This window comes from Bos taurus, chromosome 3 (genome assembly GCF_002263795.3).
Source record: "Bos taurus isolate L1 Dominette 01449 registration number 42190680 breed Hereford chromosome 3, ARS-UCD2.0, whole genome shotgun sequence".
Lineage (NCBI taxonomy): Eukaryota > Metazoa > Chordata > Mammalia > Artiodactyla > Bovidae > Bos > Bos taurus.
In genome coordinates this window covers 111,854,248-111,871,053 of record NC_037330.1, presented here as the reverse complement: position 1 = coordinate 111,871,053, position 16,806 = coordinate 111,854,248, and the positions used below count along the sequence as shown (strand labels likewise).

The 16,806-nt window shown below is 50.1% G+C and overlaps 1 protein-coding gene across 1 annotated transcript in view; it reads right to left on the bottom strand.

Annotated features, from left to right (window-relative positions):
- The window catches only part of CSMD2 (CUB and Sushi multiple domains 2), a 689,877-nt gene that overhangs the window by 422,751 nt on the left and 250,320 nt on the right, over positions 1-16,806 (bottom strand). Inside the window, exon 5 of the mRNA XM_015467054.3 lies at positions 3,844-4,051. Within this exon, the coding sequence (XP_015322540.1) occupies positions 3,844-4,051 (208 nt within the window). The remainder of the gene's footprint in view (positions 1-3,843; positions 4,052-16,806) is intronic.

Here is a 16,806-nt window from a genome sequence, read left to right as displayed (position 1 = left end):
CAGTCCATCCTGAAGGAGATCAGCCCCGGGTGTTCTTTGGAAGGAATGATGCTAAAGCTGAAACTCCAAAACTTTGGCCACCTCATGCGAAGAGTTGACTCATTGGAAAAGACTCTGATGCTGGGAGGGATTGGGGGCAGGAGGAGAAGGGGACGACAGAGGATGAGATGGCTGGATGGCATCACTGACTCGATGAACGTGAGTTTGAGTGAACTCCGGGATATGGTGATGGACAGGGAGGCCTGGCGTGCTGTGATTCATGGGGTCGCAAAGAGTTGGACACGACTGAGTGAACTGAATATCCTTATTTGGAAAAATAAAAAATTATCAAGGCTATGTTTTCCCAATCATTTGGAACTTGAAGTCCATGAAGTCCAAACCCTAATTTAAAGTCTCCTGCTTACATCCTCTTTGAAGGGGAGAAGAGTGTAGGAACTGAGTCAGGGACAGTCCATGCCACCATCCTCTTCTGAATCATCACAAATCTGCTACCTGATAGAGGAGGTGTGATTTAGTCACTAAGTCGGGTTTGATGCTGCGAACCCATGGACCGGGGCCCATCAGGCTCCTCTGTCCATTGGATTTTCCAGGCAAGAACACCGGCATGGTTGTCATTTCCTTCTCCAGATAAAGGAGGTAGTGTTGTTGTTTTTTCCCCCTCTAAAAGGTGTATCTGTTTTCTCAACAGATGAAGGGATGTCTAGTTGCTCAAATTCACCTTTCCAGATGTTGTCTTTCTCTGCTTGGTGAAGAACTCAAGAGAACATCCTAAAGTCCTATTGCTTTGATCCAGTGATAAAAGCAATACACTCATAAAGCAGGAGCATCCCATTTTCACATGAGTCCAGGGATCCATAAAGGAGAGGGGCTGGGGAGGGAGCGGGTTCTTTGCACAGACGTCCTGAGCCTGCAGCTTTGTTCATCCATAACTGCTACGCAGGTATAAATTAGAACAACAAATGCATCCTGCCTGGCAAGGGTGACACAGACCCTGTAAATGATTATAATTTAATCTTACAGCAGAGTTCTGAATGACTCCCCTAACAATTTCCTCTGCTTAATTCCTTTCCCACTGAGTGACTTAATAGGAAAAGGAATACTCTTTCCTGTTTGTTTCCCTCCAGAAGTTTGGACAACCGGGTAGACTCACATCCGGCGGGGGGCAGGGGCGGGGGGCAGGTGGAGGCTGTGGGAGGCCATTTGGCCCACGGATAAACAAGTGCATTAGTGCATTGCAGAGGCCTTGGGGCTGGAAGAGAGAGAACCAGCAAGGATATCCATCTCGGTATCTGTTTGCAGAAGTGCAAGCTTGGCTACAATCCATCAAGAGACCTGATGGAGGGAATTGTGTCAGTCTCACAAGGGAACGCACCGCCACCACGACAGCCCTCCTCAAACACTGTGTGACGCAGTGCGCCGGCGTGACCAAGAAGATGGGCTTTCAAGTCCAGCTAACCTGGGGGTGAATCCCAGCTCTGCTCCTTACTACTGTGTGACTTCCAGCCAGTGACCTAACCACACTGGGCCTCGTTTTCCTCATCTGCAAAAGGAGGAAGATCATGCTACCTACTTCATAGAAGTCTAAATGAAATTACACCTGTAAGAGCTTAGAATCAGCCTGCCATATAAAAGCTCAACAAATACTGTTTATTTACTAAATAAATTCTAGTCTCACACCAATTACATTTCGGAGACATGTGTAATGATATAGGAAAAATTTTCATGATATAATGTTAAAATGTTTAGTGACTGACATATTTTCAGATCTTAATTTTTTAATATTAAACATATATAAAAATGCCAGCTAGCTTGATCTAGGCAAAGCAAAAAGGCCAAAGGGGAATACATCAAAACGTTAATACTTGTGGGACTTCCCTGGTGGTCCAGTGGTTAAGAATCTGCCTTGCAGCCTAAAAGAGGGGGGAGTTTGGGGGAGAACAGATACATATATATGTATGGCTGAGCCTCTTTGCTGTCCACCTGAAACTGTCACAACACTGTTTATGGGCTATACCCCAATACAAAATAAAAAGGTTTTAAAAAAATGAATCTGCCTTGCAATGCAAGGGACTTGGGTTCGATCCCTGATTGCAGAACGAAGGTCCACATGTTGCTGGGCATCTAAGCCCACAAACTGCAACTATTGAAGCCCGAGTGCTCTGGACCCTCAGTGCCACAACTAGGGAGCCTGGGAGCCACAGGGAATGATCTCGAATTCTGCAACCAAGACCCAACGCAACCAAATACAGAAAACGTTAATACTTGTTATTATTCATTTCCCTATACCTTTTAATATTGTCCATGTTTTCTATACGGAGCATATGTATGACATAAACGATCAGAAAAATAAGTATTTTACAAAAAGAGGGCAGGGAGACAGAAGGTCTTCGGACTGGGCAGGTCACTAGGAGTGCGGTTTGGTGGACAGTCATCTAGACTTTCATCCCAACTCCAAGCACCAAATGTCCAGTCCCTGCCCCCGGACCAAGCTCCACACAACAGCCGTCAGCTCGTGTCCGCCTGTCTCAACACCCCATCCGGGGCAGTAAATGACCTGACTTGGCCAAGTTTTTGCAATACGCCTATGACACCAAGGTCTTCTGACCCCCAGGTCAGAACACCTTCTACCACAACATGAAATCTGAGTTTCCTGGTCCCCGAAGCTCCAAGTCCATATTTGGCAGGAGTCTGTTCCCACTTTTCCCCTCTCAAATAGTCATGCTTGGGGCCTGTGGTGGATTTGTCTGTTTTCCTCACTCTCAAAGGGCCATGTCTTACTCAACTGGCCTTCCTACAACAAAACCTGGTATAAAAGAAATGTTCAACATCAACCGCTCTTGTTCTTCCTCTCCCACCCTTCCTCCCCTTCCCCGCCCATGCCTCTAGCCTGCTGACCACTGTGTCTGTCTTCCCAAGGGACTATCCATCCCTGACGCTTGCAGCTGCCACCTTCTGCTTCACTCAGGCCCCTCAGTGACACCTCCTCCTTCTCAGTCCCAGGCAGCGAGCCCCACCTTCCCCGGCACCACGCAGCAATCAAGACTGCAAAGAAGCACACCTGAGTGCATCCTTCTGTTGGCTCCCCATGTGCTGACCCAGGTCCCCCTGCTGCCCTCGTCCTGATAACAGAACCACCAGAATACAAGAGCACATTATGAATGTCGCGCCACCATTCTCGAGGCTTGTCACCCAAACAGAAAGCACGTCACTCTCTAAGCCAGCCCCAGCTAGGGCCCACCCCATGGGTCCAAGCCTGGGAGACCACAAACAACCAAGGCCGGTAAGCCTTCATCATCCATCTCCTCCCAAACCTGCCGACACCAGAGTCTCCATGGCAGCAGAGCACAGCTCATAAAAGCCCTGCTTTGTGGTGAAGGCAAACAATAGGAAGTAGGTTAGCCCTTCCCGCAGGAACCAAGGCATGACAATGCCTCTCCCAGCTCGGAACCCTGGGCATGGGAAAAGCAACTGCCACTCAACGTTCTAGTCCCTTTGCTGGATGCTTCCAGCAATGGGACAATATTTCAAGTCATTTCACTGAGACCCTATCCATGTCCTGAGACCACTGTTAGTCTTAATGCAAGTTCCTTGACCAAATCCCATCCTGATATTCTTCAGCAAGGACATGCTTCAAATCAGGTGCCAAAATCACTGTGAAAAATGACCCCAGCTCTGAAAATACGCAGTGACTTCTCATTATGAGGAAAGGAAACTTTCCAGTAGGGGGTAGAACAGGTGGCAAAGGGACCTCTGGCTGCAGGTCTAGGCGCCAAGGGGACCGCATCCCTGGAAGCCACAGTTGCAGGGGACAGGGGAGGGGGAGGGGAGGGAAGGCGTGCTTACCAAAGGGAGGAGCCTTCGGTCCCCGTGACTTCCAGGAAGTCGTAACCGTCCTCCAGCTGGAAGTCAATAAAGACCAGGGCGATGGTGTCCCCCAGCTCGGCCAGGATGGTCCAGGTGCAGTCGGCGTTGTTGTGGTACTCCGAGGGGAAGTGCGGGCTGGAGATGATGCCGCTCTGGCCCCGCAGGGTCCCACCGCATGCATCGTCCGCTGTGGGCAGACACAAGAGGCTCATGTGAGTCCAGGTCCTGGTACTTAATCGTGTACTGCATGTATGAGAGGCAGAGAGGACCCTGGGACATGACCTGCAGAGAGCATGTGCCACAAACTTCCAGAGCCCTGATTGTGCACCAGACCCTGTTCTGAGAATTTTAGTTCTTCTTCTCATTGAAGAGATGAGGAAACCAAGGCACAGGGAGGTAAAGCAACCTGCCTGAGGTCACACAGCCAATGAGCTAGGTCAGTGAGCTGGGTGAACTCTGCCTGTTGGAGCATGTTTCTAGCTACTACACCACACTGTTGCGCAATGACCAAGAAAAAAGGAGAAAGCAGTTATCACACTTATTTCCACGGTCATGACTATGGTGACCAGGACATTTTCCCCTACCAGATCCTAGGAAACTTCGGATGTGGAAGTGAAAGTGTTAGTCGCTCAGTCACGTCCGACTCTTTGGGACCCCATGGATGGTAGACTGCCAGGCTGCTCCAGGCAGGAATACTGGAGTGGGTTGCTATTTCCTTCTCCAGGGGAATCTTGCCAACCCAGGGATCGAACCTGGGTCTCCTGCATCTCAGGCAGACTCTTTACTGCCTGAGCTACCAGGGAAGCTCTTGGATGTAATGGAACTAAATGAAAGCTCATCACAGTACCCTGACGGCAAAACTCAAAGGGCATTCACAGCCTGGCCAGACCTCTGCAATGTTCCCTCCTGCTCCTCAGGCCCAGGTCAGCTCGGTTCGAGTGCTGGGCGTGGTCACACCTCCTGGGCTTTGCTCACACCGCACCATCTGTCTAGGGTACCCCTGGTCCAGAGGAAGTCTTCCGATGCTTTGAGATCCAACTGCAGTGCCACTTCTCAGGAAAGCCTCATCCCCCATGCTTTTAATAGCTGCTCCCTTCTCTGTGCTCCTGCAGCAGAGTGTGTGACTTCAGACATCGTACTTGGCACTGTGTGAGTGACCTGTCACATGTCTGTCTGCCACTCTAGGTTCTGAACTTGCTGGAAATCCCAAGGGCAGGGACCATGTCTTCCTCATCCGCACAGCACATCCTGATGGAATCACTGCTCCAGCCCACATCCCAGCTGAGACTTGATATGCAGAAACAATGATCCCAAGACCATGCTCTGATATGTAATAGTTAAGAACACTGGCTTTCCAATTTTTGCACAGCTCAGTGTGCACCCCTCCCCTGCAGCTTATAGCTGGGTGGCTTAGTGGAAGTTAACCAGATTTCCTAAGCCTGCCCTCCTGGAGCTTGTATGCAAGTGGTGGGGGTGGTTTAGTCGCTATGTCCAACTCTCGTGACCCCATGAACTGTAGCCCACCAGGTCCCTCGTCCATGGGATTTCCCAGGCAATAATACTGGAGTGGGTTGCCATTTCATTCTCCAAAGGATCTTCCCCACCCAGGGATCAAAACTGCATGTCCTGTATTTCGGGCAGATTCTTCACCGCTGAGTCACCAGGGAAGCCCCTTGTGTGCAAGTAAGGGATAGTAATCCACTTAGCAAAAGCTGTATTAGAGATGTGGACTAAATTATAAAGAAAGGAAAAATGTAATATCAGGATTCAAATGTGTATCAGAGGCAGCAGAGTAACAGTAACCAAAATTACTATTTATTAAGCACTTACACGGTGCCATGTGCTACGCTAACTACATATTTCATGACTCTATGAAATATCATTCCCATTTTACAGGTAAAGAAACCAAGGCACAGAGAGTTTCAGTTATTTGCCAAAGGTACGGCTTATAGTAATTAAAGGAGCTGGGATTTTTAAGCCCAACAGTCTAATTTCAGGGCCAATGCTCTTAACCAACACTCCCTTATCTTGCAGGAGTACAACTCACACTTTGAGGACAGAGATAAAGTAGCACATTACTTTGCTTGGGTGAGTCAGTTTGGGAAAGCTTAACAGAGGCAGTACTGTTAGGGCAGGGTTTTGAAGAATGAACCGGAGTTCACTACATAGAGAAGAAATGGAAGGGCATCGAATAGAAAAGAGAACCAGAGGTCATAACCATGGAAGCACCCAGCCACAAGGCAGATCTAAGATGAGTCGATCGAGATGGTCTATCTAGAACAGAGTGAACAGAGAGGAATGATGGCATATGGCGGAGGAGCCATATGACAGAGAACACTGGGCTCTGAAAGATTGGAAGCAGTGGGCTGCATTGGAAAGAAACTGGATTTTAGGGTCAGGAAGGTCTAGACTTGAATTTGGGTTCCACAATTCGCCAGCCCATGGGACCTTGGGTGATTTATTTCTCTAAGCTTCATTCTGCTTCTCTGCAGAACGGTTTCTTGTGACAGCTGAATGGGATAATGAATATGACAGTACTGAGCATCAGCCAGTGACAGGCATGTGCTAGATGCCCAACTAAAGGCAAATCCTCCCTTTCCTTCATCTTGCGGATCAAAGACAGTGAGGAAACAGGATTAAATCTGCATCTTAGAAAGACCACTGTGGCATAGACGAGGTCTGAGCTGGGGCAGTGGGCAGGATGCTCTCAGTAGCACAGTCACCAGTCAAGGTAAGGCCAGATGAGATCTGAGCTAAAGGACCTGAGGAGGGTGGGAGTTGGACCTGCTTGACAGCTAGTGAAGAAGCAGAATCTACAGGACTAGCACTCGGGGGGCATGAATGAACCCCAAGCTTCAGGCACGAGCATCTGGAGGGACAAAAGATGCCACTTCCTGCGTCAGGGGACCCAGGAGGAGGGGGGCGCCTTGTGGTGTGGGAGGCAGGCAGTTTTGGACACCACGGGGTAGAGTGTGTGCAGGGGGCATCCCAGCGGAGAGAGGGAGCTGACAGCTGGATACACAGAAGCCATGTGGGATGGAGATAAAAGTGGGTTTATTCAGAAGTCCTGAACTATCCTTACTAATGTCATTCTACAGGGTTAAGGTCTATTCAAGACAATGAGCCCATTTCTTCTTTCTTTTTTATATTTTTGGCCATGCCATGCAGCATGTGGGATTCTAGTCCACTGACCAGGGATCAGACCTGTTCCTCCTGCAGTGGAAGTGTAGAGTCTCAACCTCTGGGCCGCCAGGGAAGTCCTAAGAACGAGCCCATTCTTAAATGTTCAGCTCCTTGGTATGTATGAGCACAGAAATGAAGGCGTCTCACTCAGTAGGTACTCAGCAAAGTTTCCCTCCCACACTCACTAGGTGGGCAGCTACTGTGTGCTAGACACTGGGCCAGGACCAGCGCTACATCATGAAAAGCATGATCTTATCCCTGCCCGGAGAGCTTCTCTGAGTGGGGGTAGCCAGGCAAACCCGCAGTGGCTCCTAGGACTGTTATAACCAAGGCGTCAGAGCACAGTGACAGCTGAGGGGACTTAAGAAGGCTTCATGCAAGAGGCAACATTTGTGTTGAGATATCCATTCATTCATTCAATAAACATTTACTGAGTATCTATATGTGTCAGGCACTGTTATAGGTACAAAGGATTCATCTGCAAATAAAATTCCTACCCTCGTGAAGCTGACATTCCAGTCGGAAGAAAACAGACAATACTCAAGATAAATAAGTAAACTTCTTCCCTAAGTAAACTTCTTTCCCAGCAGTAAAGAATCCACCTGCCAATGCAGGAGATGAGGCTTCAATCACGGATTTGATCCCTGGGTCAGAAGATTTCCCTGGAGAAGGAAATTGCAACCCACTCCAGTATTTTTGCCTGGGAAAGCCCATGGACAGAGGAGCCTGGTGGGATGGCAAAAGGGTCGGACACGGCTGAGCGACTAAGCAACAGACAATGGTAAGTGAAGTGGTGATCAATGCAGAAGGAGGATGGGAGGACCTTGCACTAGAAGTGGGGGTGTGGACATTGCATAAAAGGGGTCAGAGAAGGCCTCACTGAGAAGCTGACATTTAAACCAAGACCTGGGGGAGGCAGATGGGAAGCCCGGTGATTATCTAGAGGAACAGCATTCGAGATAGAACAGCAAATGCAAAGGCTCTGGTGTGCAGAGGCCTGGCACTGTTGAAGAGCATCAAGAAACCCAAGGGATGGCACTCTGGGAGTAAGAAGGGGAGGGGCAGGGATGGGGCCCCATGGGGGACATTTGAGGCCACTGCTAGGTCTTGGTGTTTTATTGGAATGAGATGAGAAATCAGTGGCAGGTTCTGAACAGAAGACCTCATCTGACTGGTGTATTAACAGGATCCCTTGAGCTGCTGTGTAGACAACAGACCAAAGAGGAAGAGGGCAGAAGCAAGGGGCTTGTAGAGGCTACTTCAGTGATTTAGGAAAGAGATGTTGTTGGCTTGGGCCAGGTGGTACTGGGGAGATGGAGTCAATGTCTGGCTGTGTTCTGAATGCTGAGCTGGTGGGATTGAGGGCTGACTGCCTGGTAGGATCAGGCCAAAGGGTGTCCTAGGCAGAGGAAAGGCAGGAGCAAGGCAGCTGCAGAGGCACATGTGGCATTTAGAGGCATAGTTAGGATTGTCGGAACTCAAAGGGCAACACAGAGATGGCAGAGCTGGGTGGGTGGGAAGGAAGGGCTGCCTGGTGAAGGGCCTCAGATGCCACGTGAAGGCCTGCGGTTCTGTTCTCCTCATTTCCTCCCTTTTTTTCCTGCTGCCTCCAATCCAGGTGACCCGCCCCCATAAAGGAGGGTGGGAGGAAATGTAGACACATTTGCTTTGCTCGGTTTTAAATCGAGTTTTCCTGGTGCTGTTTGTCGTATCCAGTTGCACAGTATTTCCTGGGTATCACTCTGGCAGAAGCCTGTGAAGTCTGACATCCAAGGCAGAGTTTGTCTCCCTAACTTCACCATGACCAGCACCAGGGAGATAAGCCCCAGGAGCCAGCCAGCAAGCGGGAGATTTGTCAGCATTGCTCCCAGCAAGCGCGGGGCCTGTGGGCTGCAAGAGTCCCACACTGGCCCTGTCTACCCCAGGTGTGAGTGTCTACACCCTTAGCCACAGTGGCTTCATCTTGACTCCACTGAAGGTTAGGAAAATCATGGTCAAAGAAGAAACACTTAGCCTGGACCTTGAAAAAGGAATAGGCAAGTGTGGAGGGAGAGAAAAGAAAGGGATCCCCCGCAGAGGAAACAGGGCATTTGAGGGCAAGGCGGGCCCTAATGGGCTTGGTGCACTTGGGAAGTGGGCCACTTTCCTTCCAGGTGAAGGTGTAGGATGCATGAGATGAACGGTGGGGTGGACGTGGAAAGGGAGGTGGAGGTCCACTTGGAAAGGCCTCAGAGGGCTTGCTAAAGGGAGGGATTCTACCCTGCTGGTGCTGGGGAGACTTGCAGGAGTGTCAGCAGGGAGTGAAAGCCAGGTCTGCTTTAGAAAGTGACTCTGCATGATGGATGGATGCTGTGGTTTGGGGGGTGGCAAGGATGGTAGGCGGGGAGAAGTAGTGAAGAGAACGCTGAAGAGGCCACTCCCATCGTCAGAGCCTGAACTCTGGGCCACGGGAAAGAGAAAGAGCAGAAGAGATTCAAGAACGAGTCTGGGGGAAAAACAAGAGGATGCGGCCTCCACCCTGGAGTGGACCGCAAAGGGGAGGAGGAGGGAAAGCGGACCCGGGGGTCTGTAGTGGGCCAACAGCGCTGATGATGGCAGCGATGGGGATGGTGGGGGGAGGGCGCTTCCCCACTCCCACGCCGAGGGTGAGTGCAGAAGAGGCTGAAAAGTGGCCATGCACATGGGCTGGGGGCACCCTGGAGAGGACCCGGAGCCTGGAGCTCAAGAGGCTGGGAGTGGCCAGTCTCCACGGGAGCGGAGAAGGCCGGGAAGAGAAGCAATACTTCATAGGCAGCAGACAGAAGCAGAGACTCATGAAAGGAGGCAGAGAAGGAGCAATTGGGTGGATGTTAGAGGGGAAACCCGCAGGTGGAAAGGTGAGGGAGCGGGCAGGAGCACAGGGACCTTGAGCTGGCCCCAGGGGTGTGTGGTCTCCAGCCTCCCTCCTGTCTCCAAGCATCCCTCCTGCTCTTGCCCACCCATTCCTCACACAGAGGCCAGTTCAGTTCAGTTCAGTCCAGTCGCTCAGTCGTGTCCGACTCTTTACGACCCCATGGGCTGCAGCACACCAGGCCTCCCTGTCCATCACCAACTCCCGGAGTTTACTTAAACTCATGTCCATTGAGTTGGTGATGCCATCTAATCATCTCATCCTCTGTCGTCCCCTTCTCCTCCTGCCTTTAATCTTTCCCAGCATCAGGGTCTTTTCAAATGAGTCAGCTCCTCACATCAGGTGGCCAAAGTATTGGAGTTTCAGCTTCAGCATCAGTCCTTCCAATGAATATTCAGGACTGATTTCCTTTATGACTGATTGGATCTCCTTGCAGTCCAAGGGACTCTCAAGAGTCTTCTCCAACACCACAGTTCAAAAGCATCAATTCTTCGGTGCTCAGCTTTCTTCACAGTCCAACTCTCTAGTGATCCCAGTAAGAACAGACCTGATGACACCGCGCCCCTCCACAGGAACCTTCGGCAATGCCACTGTCATTCAGGAGAAAGCAGAATCTCCGGGGGCTGACAAGGACCTCACAGGGCCTCCCCTCATACCAGCTGCTCCCCCACCTACTTCCCATAACCAGACTGGCCTCCTCCCAGCTCTTCTGCCGCACCAAGCATCTCCCTGCCCAAGAACCTGTGAAAAGGCTGTTCTCTTTTTCTGGAACCTTTTTCCCTACCTACTTGGGCCTGGTTGGCCCCTCCTTAGCCTTTAGGTCCCAATCTAAGAGTCATTTCCTCAAGGATGTTTCCAGAAACAGCATACCCCCTCTCCCCATCATATATTTTCAGAGTACCACATACTTTATCATAATTAATTGATCAACTGAGTAATGTATTTAATGTCTAGACAGTAAAATCTGTGAGTGCAGGGTCCATGTCTGTTCTGTCCCCAGCATCTACCACACTTCCTAGTATATAGGAGGCACCCAGTAAATATGTGTTGAACAAATAAATGAAACAGTAAACTGAAGCTCAGAAAGATTCAGCAACTTTCAGAAGGTGATACAGCAGGTGACCAAGTTGGGATTCCAGCTGAGTCTCTCTGGCACCTAGACTATGGTCTCCTCTACTGGGGAAGCTGGTAAAGAATCCGCCTGCTATGTGGGAGACCTGGGTTCAATCCCTGGGTTGGGAAGATCCCCTGGAGAAGGGAAAGGCTACCCACTCCAGTATTCTGGCCTGGAGAATTCCATGGACTATACAGTCCATGGGGTTGCAAAGAGTCGGACACAACTGAGCGACTTTCACTTCAATTCACTTCACTACATCACACCTCCTGAAACTGAGCAGGACCCTGCAGGATCTTTTCAGGGACAGAGCCTCCCCTCTACCCTCCCCCCGACCCTTGGTATCCCCTTCCTTTTGTTTCCTTAGCCTCCTAGGTCTTCTTCTAATTCCAAAGAGTAAATTTAATTAGAAAAGTGAGAAAATGCAGAAACAAAGGAAAAGAGTCAAGGCAGACAAATAATACATCTACATCTGTGTCTTCATTTCTTCTCTGTGAATAGGTTCAGTTCAGTTCGGTCGCTCAGTCGTGTCTGGCTCTTTGCGACCCCAAGAATTGCAGCATGCCAGGCCTTCCTGCCCATCACCATCTCCCGGAGCTCACTCAAACTCACGTCCATCAAGTTGGTGATTCCATCCAGCCATCTCATTCTCTGTCGTCCCCTTCTCCTCACCCCCAATCCCTCCCAGCATCAGAGTCTTTTCCAATGAGTCAACTCTTCGCATGAGGTGGCCAAAGTACTGGAGTTTCAGCTTTAGCATCATTCCTTCCAAACTAATTTTCTAGATTCCATATATATGCATTAATATACGATATTTTCCTCTTTCTGATTTACTTCACTCTGTGTAACAGGCTCTAGGTTCATCCACCTTACTTCTACTGACTCAAACTCATCCCCAAATTTCCCAGTTTTAGTCAATGACTTCTAGACTGTGCTGAACTGAAGACTCGGGAATTTGAGACCCTCTGGCTAGAGGCACAAGTCTTCTCTGACGATGGCATCTTTGCTGTTGGCATCTTCCCTGCCTCTTAGGCTCCTCTGACACTCTTGATCCTGCAACATCCAGTTTTGATTGAAGATGCTGTAAAAGTTGTTTGGAGATTTTCTCACACTTTAAACAAGGCATCATATTTCATGGTTACAACCTCAGGTTGTAAAATATAACCTTCCGCTGACACCACACTCCTAAAATATTAATTTACACCTCCTCCTGCTCTGGCGATGGGCATTCTCCATCGCCATTAAGTCATGTCTATTCTAGGGCACAGGTGTGTTATGATGATAGTTGCCTTTCCAAGTTTATGAGTTTATTTATGATCGTCTTTAAGTTCCACTGAAATTTCCTCAATTAACTATAATTTTACAGAACTCTCTCTCAGCCCCCTTTGACGTCTGCTAACTCTCTGGTGACTCACAAATTTCAGGCAGGGATGGAGAAGCTTGTGTCATGCCCCTCCCCACCCTCCACCATCTGAAGCCAACTCCAGAGCACTATCTTGCATGCCTAGAAGCTGTGAGGTCTTCAGCACTGGAGTTCTGTCCATGTCTTCCCTGCTCAGGGCTACTCAGCTTCTGAGAAAAGGAAAATCTCAACTGGTCCCTCTTGGAGAGAAGCTGCCATCTGACAACCCAAGTGCAAGGCTGAGAGAGCCAGGGCATGAGAGCCCCAAAGCCACCAGCAGCGTCCCCCACCCCTTTCCTTCTACTGCGGAGCTCAGTGTCCCTCATCAGCTCCCTCTTCTGGGGGCTCAGAATTCTGCCCTTTTTGTTGTTGTTGTCCAGTGGCTCAGTCATGTCCAACTCTTTGTGACCCCATGGACTGCAGCACGCCAGGCTTCCGTGTCCTCCATCTCCTAGAGTTTGCTCAAATTCATGTCTGTTGAGTCAGTGATGCCATCCAACCATCTCATCCTCTGTCACCCCCTTCTCCTTTTTGCCTTCAATCTTTGCCAGCATCAGGGCCTCTTCCAATGGGTCAGCTCTTCACATCAGGTGCCCCTTTATCCTTGGCTTTATCAAGGACACCCCTTCTTTTTATTTAGTGGGAGTATAACTGCTTTACAATGTTGAGTCAGTCTCTGCTGTACAAGTGTGAACCAGCTGCCCTCTTGCCTGCTCCCCACCGCCCCCCCCCCACCCCCGGCCTCTAGATCAGCAGGGAGCACCGAGTTGAGCTCCCTGTGCTGGGCAGCAGCTTCCCTCTAGCTAGCCATTGTATACACGGTAGTGGACCTATGTCGATGCTTCCTTCTCAATTCATCCCACAAGGACACCTCTTTCTAAATGAAGAAACTGCCAACTGCCCAAGAGCATCGCTGTTTCTGCCACCCCCAGACTCCTTCCATAGACACTACCCCCGAGGTGCCGTTCCGAGAGGATGATGTAGAGGGGACACGGTACTCAGTGATGTGCCGCTTCTTTGCTGCACTTTCATCACAGGCCAGATGTCACGGCAGATGCTCCCCTGCATCTGCATTTTCTCATTTGCTTCTCTAACCGCTCAAAGAGACAGGTGTTATGTTATCCACACTTTACAGAGGAGAAAACTGCGGCTCAGAGAGCTTTAAAAACTGGCCCATGGTCACATGGCTACTAAATGTTGGGTCCAGGATTCGAATCCAGGATGCTCAGACTTCATGCTGTTATCCACCTCTTTCTCTGCCACTTGGGTCTCGGCCCCTGCGATGCCAGTCCTGACACGGGCTCCTGGAAGCCCCAGACCCCCGAGGGGGTTTTGCGGGTGGGAGAAGCCTCCTCCTGCTCTCCTTCTCTTCTCCTGAGAGGCCTGAGGCAGGGGCTGTGTGCTATCTCCACAGGGAGGGCCCCACCACCCATGCTCAGGTGGAGCTGGGTGAGTTCTTGGGTCAGGTTTCTTCATAGGAAACCCTGGTCCCTCAGACCCTGGCCCCCACCCTTAAGCATCAATGCCCAGCAGAACCACCTCAGGCCCTTCCCTGAGGTTTCTCCCAAGGAGCTTCTGGGACAAGTTCAAGAGGAAGGTCAAAGGGAAACCACAGGAGACGGGGCAGCCCCTGGCCTGGCAGACCCGGGTAGGGGATGTACCTCAGCAGGGACCAGGGTCTTGGGCTCTGAGCAAGCTGCAGCGGCTCTGGAAGGAGCAATGCTGCCATGAGTCTCCTGACATGGGTCATAAGCCCCTGTCCTCATCTGCAGTAGACAGGGGTGGCCAAGATCATGGCTAGTCGGCACACAGACTTGGGTGGAATCACCTTCCAGCTGTGTGACCACCAGCAACCTCTCCAACCTCAATTGCCTCACTGCAATATCTTAATCTCCTGGGGTTTTTTTTGTGTGTGTGAGGATTAGATAACGTGGGGTCTGGCACCCAGTTTGTGCTTGATACATGCTGGCCAGTGGTGGCCATGGCTATCAGAATCATGACAGCTAGCTGTCACTGAGTCATTACTGTGAACAGGGCCCTCTGCTGCATGCGGAGTGTTTATCAGCTTGAGCCTCCCTTCGCCTTACCAGTTAAGTACGGCTCTTCTTATCATCCACAGGTGAGAAGGCTGGGGCACAGGAAGTTGAGGAGCTAGCCCAGAGTCACTCAGACAGGATTGGAATCCAGGTGATTGGACTCCAGGGCCCACGTTCTGAGTGGTTTTGCTACAGTAACAGTAGTGTTGGCAATAAGTGAAGTGAGAGTGTTAGTCGCTCAGTCATGTCTGACTCTTAGCAACCCCATGGACTGTAGCCCTCCAGGCTCCTCTGTCCATGGACTTCTCCAGGCAAGAATACTGGAGTGGGTAGCCATTCCATTCTCCATGGGATCTTCCCTACCCAGGATAGAACCCAGGTCTCCTGCACTGCAGGCAGATTCTTTATGGTCTGAGGCACCAGTGATGGCAAAGATGACAGAAGTAGGACCAGCGATCCCAGGGGCAGTGGAGGGACACTGTAGTTAGGAATGTTCTCAGGGAGCCACGGTCCCTGCCAAGGCCGCATGGTCAGAAACACTCAATGTTCATACTACCTGCCGTGGCATTTGGTGCCTGCTGTATGTCGTATAATTGGCTCAGCACAAGGGGGCCCAGCATGCAGTGTCCAGGCCCTCTACGCTATCTCCATCACCATGTTGGCTCTTATCCGTCTCCTGATCTTTCTAGCTCTGAACTGCCTCTAGCCATAGAACTGATACCCTCTACTTGGAGATATCATAGGCATTTCAAACTTGACCTAGACAAAATGAGCTCTCTTGACTGTCTTTAGGGTACACACTTCCTGCTCCCTGCCCCAGTCACCCCCATTTTGGTTACTGGCATCCCCACCCTGCCAGCACTCCAGAAAGAGCCTAGGAGTCAACCTTGACCCCACCAGCACCTGCATTCATTTCATCACAAGGCTGCTGGCTGTGCTCTACACCACAGACCCAGCCTGCCCCCTTCCCTCCATCTCTACCACAGCCACCCTTGACTGAGCTGCATCAGCTCCAGCCCGCACACCGCAGCAGCTGCCTCCTAACTGGCATCCCAGTTTGGCCTGTTGCCAACTAAAAGCTCTCTCCCTTGTATCATCCAATTTTTTTTAAAATCAGTTCAATTGTGCCACTCCTCTGCAGAAAGCTCTTCCCTGGCGACCTCCTGAACTTTGAATCAAACCCAAACTTCTTGTCCCAAACTTGTCCACAGCCCCATCCACTCCCCTCGTCTCCTCCCCTGACTCTACACTGCCCCATGGACTGGTTTTCTCTTCTTCTAACATGTCAAGCTCTCTCCCACCTGAGGGTCTTGCATCTGCGATTCCTTTCCCCAGGTCTTCACACAATAGGCTCCTTCTTGTCATTCAGGCATGCTAAGTCACTTCAGCCAAGTCCGACGCTATGCAACCATATAGACTACAGACTGCCAGGCTCCTCTGTCCATGGGATTCTCCAGGCAAGAATACTGGAGTGGATTGGTACACCCTCCTCCAGCGGATCTTTCCAACCGAGGGATTGAACCCACTTCTCTTGATATCTCCTGCACTGGCAGGCGGGTTCTTTACCACTAGCACCATCTGGGAAGCCCTGTCTTACAGGACACAGTTCAAATGTCACCTCCCAAGAGTCCTCTCCTGACAGCTCCCTTCCTTGTCACTGGCTATTTCATCTCCCTCATAGTTCCAATGGTAATCTGAAAACTGTTTCTTTGACTTTTGTCTGTTTCTGCCCCCCAGATGCTAAAGGGTATCCAAGTCTATGCCCCAACCAGTAACGCTGAAGAAGCTGAAGTTGAATGGTTCTATGAAGACCTACAAGAACTTTTAGAACTAACACCCCAAAAAAGATGTCCTTTTCATTATAAGGGACTGGAATGCAAAAGTAGGAAGTCAAGAAACGCCTGGAGTAACAGGCAAATTTGGCCTTGGAATACGGAATGAAGCAGGGCAAAGACTAATAGAGTTTTGCCAAGAAAATGCACTGGTCATAACAAACACCCTCTTCCAACAACACAAAAGAAGATTCTACACATGGACATCACCAGATGGTCAATACCGAAATCAGACTGATTATATTCTTTGCAGCCAAAGATGGAGAAGCTCTATACAGTCAGCAAAAATAAGACCAGGAGCTGACTGTGGCTCAGATCATGAACTCCTTATTGCCAAATTCAGACTTAAATTGAAGAAAGTAGGGAAAACCACTAGACCATTCAGGTATGACCTAAATCAAATCCCTTATGATTATACAGTGGAAGTGAGAAATAGATTTAAGGGCCTAGATCTGATAGATAGAGTGCCTGATGAACTATGGAAT